At 44.7% G+C, this 14,101-nt stretch overlaps 1 protein-coding gene across 6 annotated transcripts in view; it reads left to right on the top strand.

Moving 5' to 3' along the window:
- Positions 1–1,044: 1,044 nt before the first annotated feature.
- Positions 1,045–14,101, top strand: part of LOC137356076 (RNA-binding protein 4-like) — a 53,086-nt gene continuing 40,029 nt past the window's right edge. For 3 of the 6 annotated variants that reach the window (XR_010970992.1, XM_068021872.1, XM_068021870.1), the window contains exons 1-2: positions 1,045–1,267; positions 3,844–4,150. Coding sequence is in view for 5 of the 6 variants with exons in the window: in XM_068021872.1 (XP_067877973.1) it covers positions 1,163–1,267; positions 3,844–4,150 (412 nt within the window). In the remaining variant the exon portion in view is untranslated. Of the gene's footprint in view, positions 1,268–3,843; positions 4,151–9,803; positions 10,386–11,518; positions 11,904–14,101 lie in introns of those variants that run through there. The other 3 variants (XM_068021869.1, XM_068021868.1, XM_068021871.1) reach the window with 3 other exon arrangements.

Below are 14,101 nucleotides of genomic sequence, written 5' to 3'. Positions count from 1 at the left end.
TCATGCCTGAGTTAAGCCTAATGTCGGAGACCTGAGCACATAATCTCAGCTAACACTTCAGTGTGGTGCTAAGGGTATGCTGCGTGGTCAAAAGTACTATCTTTGGACGAGATGTTAAACTGGGGCCCTGTAAAAGATCCCACAGCACTATTTGAAGAGGAGGAGTTCTCCCAGTGTCCTGACCAATATTTATCCCTCAGCCAGCAGCTAAAACAGATGATTTGGTCACTTATTTCATTGATAAATTCAAACAAAGTGCTGCAAATACTCAGCAGGTCTGGCAGCATCTGCGGAGTGAGAAGCAGAGCTAAAGTTTCAGCTCTGTGACCTTTCAGCCGAAAGCTTATTGCTGTTTTTAGGAGCTTGCCGTCTGCAAATTGGATTGCATTCTGACAGTAACTGCACTTCAGAACCGAGAGGTCCTGAAGGATTGTGCAAAGCACTCATTCAGGCTCACAATCTCAAGCCCAAGGGACTGTTCTACTGTCGGCGGTGCTATATTTTGGTTGAGACATTAAAGGAAGGCCACATCTGCCCTCTTGGGTGGACATAAGATCCCATGGCATTATTTCCAAGAGGATCAGGGGTGTTATCCCCAGTGACCTGGTCAATATTTATACTATCACTATCACTAAAAAGCAAATGGCCTGGGTACTTATTGGATGGCTGCGTGTGGGAGCTTGCTATGTCTAATTTGGCCGTGCATTTCGCACTTTCCGACTGCAATTACACTTCAGGAGTTCTTCATTGGCTTTGAAGCGCTTTGGGACGTCTGGTGGCCGTGAGAGGCGCTATATAAATGAAAGCCTTTCTGTATAAGTGCAAGTTATTTCTTTGCCCAACTTTTCAAAGGCTCCGCTCCCGAGCCTGGACCGATTAGATTGACAGGCGAACAGGCCAATCAGGGCACTGTGGTTGGGTTGGCAGGGTCAATCAGTGACGAGAGTCTGGAATGACTGACAGTCTAGTGGACCAATCAGCCAGAGCGTGTCTGAGCAGCGAGCCAATCCGCGCGCCGGGGGCGGGATGTTTGAATCCCTCTAAGTACGTAGGAGCCGCCATCTTGTGAAGAGCCGTTGGGTGGGCGGGAGGAATAAAGGTGGTTGTTTTATTCAAAATAAAATCAGGTTTCAGAAATTTCCCCTTTTACTTAAGGGAAAAAATGGTAAAAATCTTCATCGGGAATCTGCCGCGCATAGCGACGAAGGAAGAGATTAAGGAGTTATTCGAAAAGTACGGCAAACTGACCGAGTGCGACATCATCAAGGTGAGACGGTCTAAAACATATGAATAAATTGGTTTTAATGTACTGAGTATGTGGCTTCAGGTGGAAACCAAAAAGTTTAAAAATCTTTTTTGAAGTAACGGTAAGGGGAAGAGAATTGGGGGTGGCCCGATCTGGTGGCGAAGGTGTTGCAGTGAAATCCTTCCCCCCCCCCCCCAGCAACACTGGATGAGCTCCAGAGGCATTGACTCAACCCCATGGAACTGGTTGCAACAGTCTGGAATTGTGCTGGATGGGATGAGTCCCCTTTCTACGGAATTCCCATTCTCAGGAGTGAAAAAGAGTATAATCTTTGCTTCATAATTTCCTTGAACCTGTCTTTAATATAGAAGGGGAAAAAAAAGTCCCATTACAATTCACTCAAACACTATTAAAGCACATGGGATCAGAAGGAAGGTAACTTTGGACATTCAAGAACATCATAGTCTCGCCACTAGTTTCTTAGCTGTTATTATTTGACTTTATTGACACGTCACAAGGTTCCAGGTTCAAGTCCCACTCCAGGACTTTGGCACAAAAATTTAGGCTGACACTCCATTGCAGTACTGAGGGAGCGCCGCACAGTCAGAGGTGTTGTCTTTTGCATGAGACATTAAACGAGGCCCCGTCTGCCCCCTTCAGGTGGACGTATAAGAAAGATCCCATGGCAATATTTTAAAGAGGAGCGAGGGGAGTTCTCCCTGGTGTCCTGGCCAATATTTATCCCTCAATCAACATCATTTAAAAAATCTGGTAATTATCATGTTGCTGTTTGTGGGCTGTTGCTATGCACTCCTGCATTTCCTACATTACAACAGTGACTACACTTCAAAAGTACCTCATTGACTTTGAAGTGCTTTGAAACTTCCGATGGTTGTGAAAGCTGTTATATAAATGCAGTTTCCCTTCACATAGGAGCTTTAAAGTGTAACTGATGTGGGTAGCACTCTTGAGTCAGAAGATTATGCATTTAAGTCCCACTGCAAATTTTTGAGCACTAAGTCCGGACTAACACTCCCAGTGCCGGTACTGAAGGACTGCTGCACTTCCAGAGACATTGTCATTCAAATTATACATTAAGTCAAGGCCCTGTCTGGCCTTTCAGTTGGATGTAAAAGATCCTAAGCTACTATTCAAAGAAGAGCAGGAGAGTTCTGCCAATTTTAACGGCCAACACCTAAAACAGGAAATTATGGTGAACCTTTATAAAAGACTGGTTCAGCAATTCTGGACACTGCATTTTAGGAAGGATGTGAAGGACTTTAGACGGGGTGCAGAAAGGATTTATGAGAATGGCTCCAGGGATGAGTGATTTCAGTTCCATGGATAGATTAGAGAAGCTGGGTTTAATACAGTTGCTTACTATTATGAGGGGTCTAGACGCAGTGGATAGAAACTGTTCGCATTGTTGGAAGGATTGAGTACCCAAGGGCACAGATTTAAAGCGATTGACAGAAGAACCAAAGCTGTCATGAAGGACAACTTTTTTACGCAGTGAGTGGTTACGATCTGGAATGTACTGAAATGGTGGAGGAGGCAGATTCAGTCTCGGTTATCAAAAGGGCATTGGATAAGCACCTGGAGAGAGAAAATTTGGAGGGCTACGGGGTAAGGGTGAGGGAGTTGCTGTTGCAGAGAGCCCGCGTGGTATAAAATTGGGGCCTGTAACTGGCTTGATTTCTTTCTTGCTAGTTGTTCCTATTTTAAATTAATGGGCTCAAAAAGCGATATTCTTAAGATTTTGACTTCCTAAATTCGAACTCCAAGATATATATGGAAATAGACACTTTGGCCAAATAGTCCATGTTGGTGTTTACCCTCCACATAAGCAAATCGTTTTAACCTCATTTACATGCTCTGCTCCCACATCCTTTCAACTTGTGCTTCATCCACCTGTCCAATCTAATCATGGATGTTGACAGTTTCCGCATCGGTGACTAATGCTGGAAGTGAATTCCACATCCTCACAACTCTGTGTAAAGAGCTTTCTTCTGCTCTTTGTTCTAAATTTGTTGCATTTAATCTTCTATTTATGGCCCCTCATTGTTGATCCATCAAGTACTGGAAACAGTCTGTTTTTGTCTTCCTGGCCCATCCTTTTATAATTCTAAACCTTTCTCTAATTTCCCCCTGCAATCTACAACGTTCCAATGAAAAAAGACCCAATTTATGAAGTCTTTGTATTGCATTTCCTCATATGAGGCAACAGCTCAATGAATTGGCATAGCACCATCTCTAAAGCCTCAATGCCCTTCCTGTAGTGTGGAGCCCCATACAACACATTGAGCAGGTTAATGGGAGCACTGTGTTTGTTTTATGTTTATCCTGTGGGTCTTGTAGCATCTACGTAAACCAAAGGAGATATGTCAGATTGTAGGAACAATGGCAGTGAAGAGCTCACAGCTTTGAGAAACTCAGAAAAACTGAAATGAAGCGTGAGGAAGTGGAGGAGGACTGCTGGCATGATTCAAAAGACCATGTTGGGGAATTAAGTGGCCACACAGCTATCCTTGTTCAGGATTCACAAAGCTGTAGATGAGGAGAAAAATAAAATGTTACCACTTTTTTTTGTTTGATAGAATTATGGCTTTGTGCACATGGAGGATAAAGAGGCGGCAGATGAGGCAATCAGGAACCTGCACCATCACAAGCTCCACGGGCTCCCCATCAACGTTGAGGCTAGCAAGAGCAAGGTGAAGACCTCGACCAAGCTGCATGTCAGTAACATCGGAGCCGAGTGCACAAACCAGGAGCTGCGGGCGAGGTTTGAAGAGTACGGGCCTGTCATCGAGTGCGACATTGTCAAGGACTACGCTTTTGTGCACATGGAGCGAGAGGAGGATGCAATGGAAGCCATTCGAGGGTTTGATGGCACTGAGTTTAAAGGTGAAATTGCTGGAGGGTAGTAGGGTGGGTGCAGGGTGGAGTGGTGTGGGTACTGACCACAACAGGCAAGGGCATCACTGCTTTACTGACTAATGATATAGTTCCCCCTCTAAGTTGTTATGAATGGAAGTGGGAGAATAGAGGAAACAGTAAGCGTTTTAAGTAAAAAATCTTTTAGCTACCCCCACCCACTTTTCACTTTTTTAGATAAGGTACTTAATGAATTCCTGATATCTTGCGCTTTCCAAGTTTTAATATAGAAAATAGGAGCAGGAGTAGGCCATTTGACCCTTCGAGCTTGTTCCGCCATTCATTATGATCATGGCTGATCATCCAACTCAGTAACCTGTTCCTGCTTTCTCCCCATATCCTTTGATCCCTTTAGACCCAAGAGCTATATCTAACTCCTTCTTGAAAACATACGATGTTTTGGCCTCAACTGCTTTCTGTGGTAGCGAATTCCACAGGCTTACCACTCTCTGGGTGAAGAAGTTTCTCTTCATCTCAGTCCTGAAAGGTTTACCCCGTATCCTTAGACTATGACCCCTGGTTCTGGACTCCCTCACCATCGGGAACATCCTTCCTGCATCTACCATCTGTTTAAATCTAGTACCAGTTGTTATCTTCTGTACATCTGCATCTAACGTTTTTCTGATGTTATATGCTGTAGTTGTCCCTGATGGGTTGCTGGGTAAAGACACCTGCCAGAGTAGCACTGAACCTTGCACCATAAATGTCCTGGTTCAAACTTCCAGTCTCTGCTGAATTGGCAGATAGCCAGGGAAGCAGTTAGCGCAATGAAATTGGTCAGGTGGGGGTCTCCTGGACTGCGGGAGGGGGTTAAATCTGTGTGAGCTGATGACCGCTATCCAGTAACTCTCCCTCCTCTCCCCCGCCAACTGGAAAACTGCATATGTTGATGTGCATTGAAGACAGGGTTGAGTTGACTTTGCCTCCCCCAGTTGAATAGGTTGCCAATATTCGGCTCACAGTTGAAGACTGGCTATTTGAGAACTGCTGATAGGTCTGGAGTTAATTCCCGATGTGTGAATTACTTTGGAAGTTGAGGGTCTGATGGCTTTTATTCCCTAAGTGAGTAGCTATGGGTTCATTCATTCTAATTTCTTCCACTTCTATTGATTTTAGTTCTGTTTTCACAGCAGGGGGTGCTCATCTCAAAGTTTATTTGGTGCATTTCGGTCTTCTCTTGAAGGCCATGAGGTGATTCTCAGTGCAGGGGTCAATCCAACAATGTGAAACTGCACATAAGTGCTGCTGTCGATCTAATACAGGCTGTATGGAAAGTACGTCATTCAGGTGGTGATGTTGAAAATGATGAGCACCCCTTTTAGTCTGACCCCATCACTGAACTCTATTTACCAGAAGGACCTTGGGTGGATTCCCAGCCTGTCCTGAACTAGTTGTATGTTCTTAGCTCATCTGAGGGGTGGGGGAGGGCAGGGGCAAGAGAAAATTATCTATGATTCCCAGTACTGATCTCTGACAACTGCTGGAAAGAACAAGGTATAATGAGGATGGGACTGGGCTCTGCTGTGTTGTTATACGTAGTCAAACAGCCTATTGATGCCCATCAGCTAGACTTGCAAGAGATGCTGTACTCCAGTAGGAGCTGTCACATCCAGGAGTAAACTGTTTGAGGGGGGTAGTTTAATCAGAAAACGGGCAAATAACTTGTGTAAACTACAGCCCAGTTGCATTGGCCAGAGATGTGAAAAGTTCAGGTATCAGATAAATTATGATGAGTGGGCTGGAGAGATGCTTTGTTTTAAATGGAAGTTCAGTTTTCGGGATCAAGTGTTTGTGTCAGTCGCTGAATTTATTGTGCTTGAGGCCAGTTGAAACTGTAAGTACTAAGATTACATTGATGCTGCTGGTGCGCTGTGGTTTATGGACAAATGGCTGTGTGTTTTAAAATTTGGCATTTGTCCTCTATCTGTGTTGGGGTGCACTCCTGATCAAAAATGCTTTACAGCAGTGTGGTATTTGAATTTGCGAGTGCTGGCCTGTACAATGATGTAACATTTTGTACATTAAAGGGATAATTCAGTAATGCTGCGCTCCCAGTGGGGCCACATGCTGGAAGAGTATGCAGGTAAGAGCTGGAACTCCAACATTGTATCCCTGATTTCCCCAGGCCTTATTTCTTACTGAGCTCTCCCTCCCACTGAGAATGCAGCATTGTGGAATTACCCGACAAGGCTCCATTTACAGGGCAGGAGGTCTTTGTTGCGAGTCTGAATCTGTAATGCTGCCGAACCCCTGTTGGATCACCTGATGGTGCAGAATGGAACATGGCCTTCATTCAAAACACACTCTACGCAGCTTCGGAATAACCTGTTGCTACTCCCCTACTGACTCGGCAAGTTTATCTCGAGCTGGGCTGAGGCACACAGACTAGGAAGGTTGATCCCTGGCGGTAGCAGCATCAAGGTCATTACAATTGGGTTAGCAAAAGGAAAATGGCCCAGGGTTCTTGTACCTGACTGGCATCCAGTGATGCCTCCTGGAAAGTGCCTGGATCGTGGCTAAAGAGGATCGGCCTCAGCTATGATGCTCCTTGCAGCCAAATAGCCTGCTGTCACTTGTTGTTTAGGCATGGCCATGAATGGTGACACTTGGATTGAGGTACTGGAGGGTGACCAGTGTCTGTGGAACAGTCTCCAGCAAGGAATCAAAACCTTCAGGGGAAAATTGTTGAGAAAAAAGGGGGGTGTTAGGGGGTAGGTGGAGAGGGGAGGGAAGTAATAACTCAGCCACCTCTCAAAAGGGTAATCACATACATCCTGTTCCTCTGCCCTCCGCACCTCTTTGCTTAGTGTTTCCTGAAAGGCAACCCAGGCTGAGGCTCGTTGAGGTTGTGAATTAGTTCTGTTGGTCATCAGTAACAAAATTGGTGTTTTCAGTCAGAGCAGTTCTGCCATTGTTCTTATGTTGTTGGTGTTTATTATTGTTAGAGTAACTTGCTGCATTGTGTAGCTGATAAAGCTGCAGCTCCTTCTCAGGTCAGAGACAAACCACAGTGCTTGGAATCAGAGAACTACGAAGGCCATTATTTTGTTTGAAGCAAACTAAATTACTTCAAAACACTTACAGTTGCGTTTGTAAACAATAACTTGGAAAGGAGTGCGTGTGGTTTTTGTCCTCAGTGCCTTCTCCACTGCAAAACTTCCTTCAGCTGTCTGTACTTGACCTGGGTGACCCTCGCTGTGCTGGAAGACAGGTGCAAATGTCTTTTCGGAGCTGCAGTGTGTGGACTGATGCCATTTAGGGCAGATTATAGGATGATGTCTTTGTATCTTACCTACCTGTGTGGCTGATCTTTTAAATTGCTTACCTGATTGTAGTTGCATGGCGAGAGATGCCTACATCATTGGAACAGATCCAACAAGCCTGGGCAATTCTGTGACTCCTCATCACAAATAGACATTGGACAAGAAATGTCTTTTTGTTGGTCTTTTTAAAAAGGACAAAACTGTAGCCATTTTAAAACGTGTCCACTGCCTCTCGTTTGTTTGAGGATCTTGTAAGAGTGTAACGAACAAGCAGTGGTTCTAACCCCAACTCTTGCCTCTTGTTCTCTCCTGCCTGCCTGCCTTTCATGTTCTTTGTATCGTCACTAGCGTTTTGTGTCTTGGGCGCCCACAGTGCAGTCCTCGAAGCACGGGTAACTTGGTCCTGTTCGTGCTCAAGTTTGTTCTGTGTGGAATTCCTGGGCCTGAAACTTTGAAAGCATTGTTCTTAACATTTGTTGCTTCATGTTGGATAAATCCTAAATCAGAGCATCAAGATCCATTGGTATCAGCAGCTTGAGGGTCTGCAAGTAGTTTTTTCAAATAATTTTTTCATGCGATGTGGGCGTCGCTGGCAAGGCCACCATTTGTTGCCCATTCCTAATTGCTCTTGACAGCTGAGTGGCTTGCTAGGCCATTTCAGAGGGCAGTTAAGAGTCAACCACATTGCTGTGGGTTTGGAGTCACATGTAGGCCAGACCTGGTAAGGATGTTAGTGAACCAGATAAGTTTTTACGACAATCGATGACAGTATCATGGCACCATTCCAGATTTTTACTAATTGAACATGGAGTTAACGATTACTGCAGGCTTTTGAGGCCAGCACAGATGAAAGCTTGGTCGTCTCTGATTTGATGTATTGTTAATGGGTCAGAGTAGGAAAGGTTATCGATTTTTATGCTTCTTATGTAACGCTCTTAGTTCATCATCCCAATTGTTGTCGTAGTGAGATCAGCACTTCACCTTAGTGTTGAGCTGAAGACAGAACTCAAGAATCCTGCTGGATGTTCAAATGGATATGGTGTAAAAGTCTTGCACTCCTGCTGTTGAAGCTTTACAAGCACCTAGCGTTCTTGCATTCTTGTTGCCAACAAATGTTTTCCCCTCAGTCAGGCCACTTTGAATTTCCATCTTTGTTTGAAAATTGTTTAATTCCTGGCCAAGGTGCTGCCACTCACTGACGTCCGTGGAAGTATCTTATGGGGTTCTGCTGCTCTAATGTTTTTTGGAGGAGCGAACAGCACAGTCTGACTGATCTGCCACCTCCTTAGAGGAAACCTTGGCATTTTGCCCCTTTTCAAAAATTTGCTTTTTTTTTGTGGAAAACTGATGGTCATTATGGACCTCATTAAATCTGACTTGGGATGAATTACTGAGCAGCAAGTAGTGTGAGGGAGCTGAATGGCGCATCAGTAAAAGTAGTAAGTCTTTTCTACTGACAACTAGTTTCCTCCCATTCTGGCTCAACACTTGTTCAGGTGATTTTTCTTCACTTTCTGGGTTAATTGAGAAGTCCAAAGATATAAATACTAAAACTCATTGGGGCCTTAAAGGGAAGCAGTATCTAGGGAAGTACATCTTTACTTAAAGTGCTCCTCCACTTACAAGAACCAAACTTAAAAGTTGTCTTTTTTTTAAAGTCACCTTTTTTTTGATCTGCCTGGAGACCTGCCAGCTTGGGTCCCCTTCTCAGGCCACGACATAATGCCACCAATGGAAAGATCAGCCATAATTCTTAGCTGGGGGGAGGGAAGCAGGACTTTGAATGCTGCGACACTGGTTGAGGTACACACCTTAGTCAATGACTCAATCAGCTGGGTGCGGTCTATCCTAGCCAAGGTATTGGAGTCGATCAGACTTGTGGCATTCCGAAAACTAACAGGTTTCAAAGTATCAACTGTATTCTTGTAAGGAATTTTCATTCCTTAATGGAATGGGGGAATACTTGAAACAAAAAAGTACTTCCTTCTCTTCCTCTTTAAGTCTTAACTTTGTAGTGGTATTGCTTGTCATAATACGAACCATTCAGATAAGTGTGTGACGTCACTATTCAGTCTCATCAGCAAAACAGATGATGGAATTAGAGATTCTCTCTTTACCCCCACCTGACTCCTGGTCCTCCACCCATTCCTGGTCCCTCAGTAACCAAATGGCCGTTTTTTTGACTTCGCTGCAACATGGTGACTGTTGTTGCCTCCTCGGTAGCAGTTGTAATCAAATCTGCCCCCCCCCCACCCGCCCCATCATCCGTGCCTTTGCACTGGGTTTAAACAGAACCACAGCAAGCAGACACATTTAAAAAAATGTCATTGAGCAAACTCTCTTGCGTCTTGTTTTCAAAGGCAAACGGATCCATGTCCAGCTGTCGAGGAGCCGGCTTCGGACACAACCTGGGATGGGCGAGAAAAACGGCTGTTTCCGGTGCGGTAAAGAGGGCCACTGGTCTAAAGAATGTCCCAAAGATCGCGGCGGTTTTGACGGTGGATTCTCTTGCGACTACCCCCAACCTTACCCAATGCGGCCCATGTCGGCCTACGGAGAGCGTCCGGTGTACGATGAGCGGTACGGGGTGGCTCATCACTACGAGAGCTATCCGGCACAGCCATATGCGGCGACGGGAGATCCCTACTTTGATCGGAGGTCGACTCAGCTTGCAGCTATAGGCACTGCGATGAGCAATTGCGTCCCTGGTGGGTTAGACCCCTACGGGAGGCACCCTGTGCCGCCCCTGCCCCCTTCCTATTACGACCGGGATAGGAGCCCTCTGCGACGGATGCCCCTGACCGCCTCGAGCGCCGGATACGGGTTTGATTACACACAGGTCAATGCGGCGGCAATGCCCACTAGATCTCCATATGACGTGCCAAGCACAACAGGGAATACCTACATGGACCGTACGCGATACTCTATGTTCTGATCCAAAGGTGAGGCACTATCCTCTTTCAAACTGCAGGTGTGTGTCTGACATTGCAGACTTTCCTTCAGTCAGAGCTTACTCAGTGGATAATACACAAGGAGCTTCAAGGCTCTTCTTCCTCCCCACAGCCCATAACCCCAGCGCTCAGAGAATTTATCCATAGAGTCATTGAGCCTTACCCATACTGACTGTGAGGTTACCAGGTTAGTTTTCCCCTGGCCCCTGCTAATGCAGGTCTTGACACCCTTGGGTGAGGGAGGAGGGCATATTGGCTGAGATACCTGCTTCTGATTTAATTTAATTTAATCACCGATTTAAGGACACGAGAAAAAACTTTTTAAAGCAGTGAGTGATTAGGATCCAGAATGCTCTGCCTGAGAGTGTGGTGGAGGCAGATTCAATCATGGCTTTCAAAAGAGAATTGGACAAATCTCTGAAGAAAATTTTTTTACGGGGCTCCTGGGAAAAGGCTGGGTTGGGGGACTAGGTGAGCTGCTCTTAGAGAGCCAGCATGGACACAACAGGCTGAATGGTCTCCTTCTGTACTGTAATCACTATGATTCTAAATGATTTTGTGATTGCTATTTAACATCCCATCCCCTTTTTATAAAAATGCATGTAGGATCAGGGTAGGTTGGAATTCCTCATGGTTATTAAGTAGGTTTTTGATGCACTCTCAAAGTTTACATGTGAATTGGGACCAGTTAGATATTTAGTGGAGGGGAATCTGTGGAACCATTACTACATATGGGGCCAATGCCTATAGGTGAGGAGGGGAGGTGCAGGTGGGAAGAATATTGACCAACATGGCAACCTGCATTTTTGAAGTTAAGTGTTAGCGTAACCAGAGCACTACCATAACCTCAGATTCAGTTGAAATTTATATAAAAATAGAAATCTCAACTATTTTTATATGAAACAGTTGTTTTCTCTCCTGTTGAGGACCTCAGTTCTTTGTGCATTAGCCACTGAATGTCTCAGAGTCTGTTACCCTCATGGCTTGTGTAGGACAGGGTGAAATGGCTGCGTGTTTCAGGGCAGTCGATTCAGGCTGCGAACTCTAGGTGAGACGCGTGCCTTTTTATGTATATAAAAAAAAAGTCAAAATTGACGTCCGTGTGTGCTTTTTGTTTCTTACAGGAATGATAAGTATCCCTTGATGAGAGAGTTGGGTCCCCCGGTATACGTGCGAATCTTCGGGTTATGCGGGATGCGTCCATCAGCGGGATATAGCGCAAAGGACGTTTGGTGCGATACCCTAACTTTTTTTAAAAATAGTTAATAAAGTAAATCTCGGTTCTAGATACAAGCTCACTTTATCGGCAGTGAGCAGTGACCAACCTCTCTTCTGTTTTTCCGAAGACCGGGCTTGTTCTGCGTGTTTTATTTTTAAATAGTAACAATTCTTTGTGCTAGTCAGGAGTATTTTGCGCATCTGTCAGCAGTAGAAAACATACTTTTTTTTTAGTTATGCATTTTCTTGTATTGAAAGCTTATACAATAAATACCAGGTGTTTCACATTCAGTTCCTGGCTCTGCGTTGCTGCTTTGCGTTTGGTCCCTTCCCAGTCTTGCCTTTTGAATGGTGTGTGAAGTGGGCTGTAGTTTCAGTGAAACTGCAGTACAGGCGGTAGCTTTATCAGTTTTATCAAGGCCAAGCACCTGTCCAGTTTAGCACTCGCCCATGTAGACCATGAGATCCCCAAGCTCTATGTTAAATTAGCTGATGCTTGCCACTCCTCCTGCAAAGGGTCAGGTGAGAACAGGATCTGGCTGTGCCTGGTGCCCTCTGTGATTAAATAGCCTGCGGACAGTCACTGTCTTGTTTCAGTATCTGAAGAATGCTCACCTGAGCTGAGATATGTGAAACTAAATCCTAGCAAAATTGACCAAGTACATTTATTTGGGATCAAACCATGGCACTCTAACTTTCAAGACTCTGAATTGGCCTGTAATGGGATTGTATGATTCACTGGATTCTAGCTTTGAAGCTAGCCTGTGAGACTCGAGCTTTGGATCCATGGTGCAAAACTACCAATCATTCATACTATAAATATCATTCAAGGACATAAATCTGATTTGGTGTGGGCAATGGAACAACTAAAGGTGCAGTAGGAAGGGTTGGTTTCTCCGAGTTAATAAGGCAACGTGGAGGGAACGTTATCCCTCTCTGACCTGGAAGCACTTGATGCTGATGACCAATAGGAGGCACTGACTCATGATAAGGGATGGTGGCTCATGTCTCCCTTCCCTCACTTGGGGGAACTGTTATAGCCTCTCTAAACGATGTTCTTTTAACAGTTATTAGACAAGTTTCCATGCTTGTTTATTTTCCTCAGTGTTCTCTCCTGACTTGCTGTCCAAGTTGGTCAAGTCATTCTTCATTTGCAGCAACGCAGTCAAGCTCATTTGTTCTCTCCCACTGATATCCACTGGTAGCCAGTTTCCAGCAGGAATCGCTGGTCAGCAGTAAGGTGCAGAAACCCGGGATGATTTTCATAATGCTCGGATATTGTCACAGCCATACTGCAGCCCTGCAAGATTTCAAAACTTGGCACAGACTAAGGATCAAACTGAGGGTCTTCTGATTGTTTATTAATATAAACTGCAAAGTTTTACTGAGCATCTTGAGTTGCTTAAGCAAGAGCATTTGCAGACCCTCGTATTTGTACAGCTTATAGACCAATAGATGCCTGCTAGCTGTCACTACATATCATATTGTCCGCTTTGCTGGTATCAGTATCCCTCTGGGAGCTGCATGGTACTCTTTTCTGGTGTCATCCCTGCAGCCAGGATAACTTTTCCATAGTCAAAGAGTGGGATGGATTCGAATAGCATGCTGAAAGTTTGGGTATAGAAGAGTGATGTTGGTCAAATCAGCAGAGCAGTCTGTGTAGGAAATGTCTTCTAACCCTTATTGGCAAATCAGGATTGAATTGACGGTTTCTAGTCCAACATGAATTGGGCACGTTTAGCTTAAAGTTTTGGGCCATTCTTTAGTCTGCTGTGTTTGGGTTGGTATTAACCTGTTTTTTGAAACAAGTTTGTTGAATACTGGTCCAGTGTATGAGGGGCGTTGATAGGTTAGATAGGAAGAAACTTTTTCCCTTAGCGGAGGGGTCAATAACCAGGGGCATAGATTTAAGGCAAGGGGCAGGAGGTTTAGAGGGGATCTGAGGAAAAACATTTTCACTCAGAGGGTGGTTGGAATCTGGAACACACTCCCTGAAGGGGTGATAGAGGCAGGAACCCTCGCAACATTTAAGAAGTATTTAGATGAACACTTGAAACGCCATAGCATACAAGGCTACGGGCCAAGTGCTGGAAAATGGGTTTGGAATAATTAGGTGCTTGATGGCTGGCACAGACACAATGGACTAAAGGGCCTGTTTCTGTGCTGTATAACTCTATGACTCTATGAATGTGTTCATAACATTTAAAAAAATTAATTCAACTTCAGCATTGTACTGATCTCTGGTATAGAGCTGTACTCTTTAATGCTACAATGGACTGTACATTTTTATAATGTTTGAGTGGTTACTGAATCTGACATTTCTTCATTATTTCCCTGAATTATATACTGACACTTCCACCAGCTACCAGTAGTTGGTGCCTTTTGCCAAACTTATTACTAGACGGGAAAAGGGTTAGGGGTGCAATGGGGGTGATTCTTTTGCTGCGATTCATTGTGTGTTGCATTTCAGGTTGATGGAAGACAGAAGG

Source organism: Heterodontus francisci, chromosome 44 (assembly GCF_036365525.1).
Source record: "Heterodontus francisci isolate sHetFra1 chromosome 44, sHetFra1.hap1, whole genome shotgun sequence".
NCBI classification, from domain to species: domain Eukaryota; kingdom Metazoa; phylum Chordata; class Chondrichthyes; order Heterodontiformes; family Heterodontidae; genus Heterodontus; species Heterodontus francisci.
The sequence above is the reverse complement of the archived record's forward strand: the minus strand, read 5'-3'. Positions and strand labels throughout refer to the sequence as shown.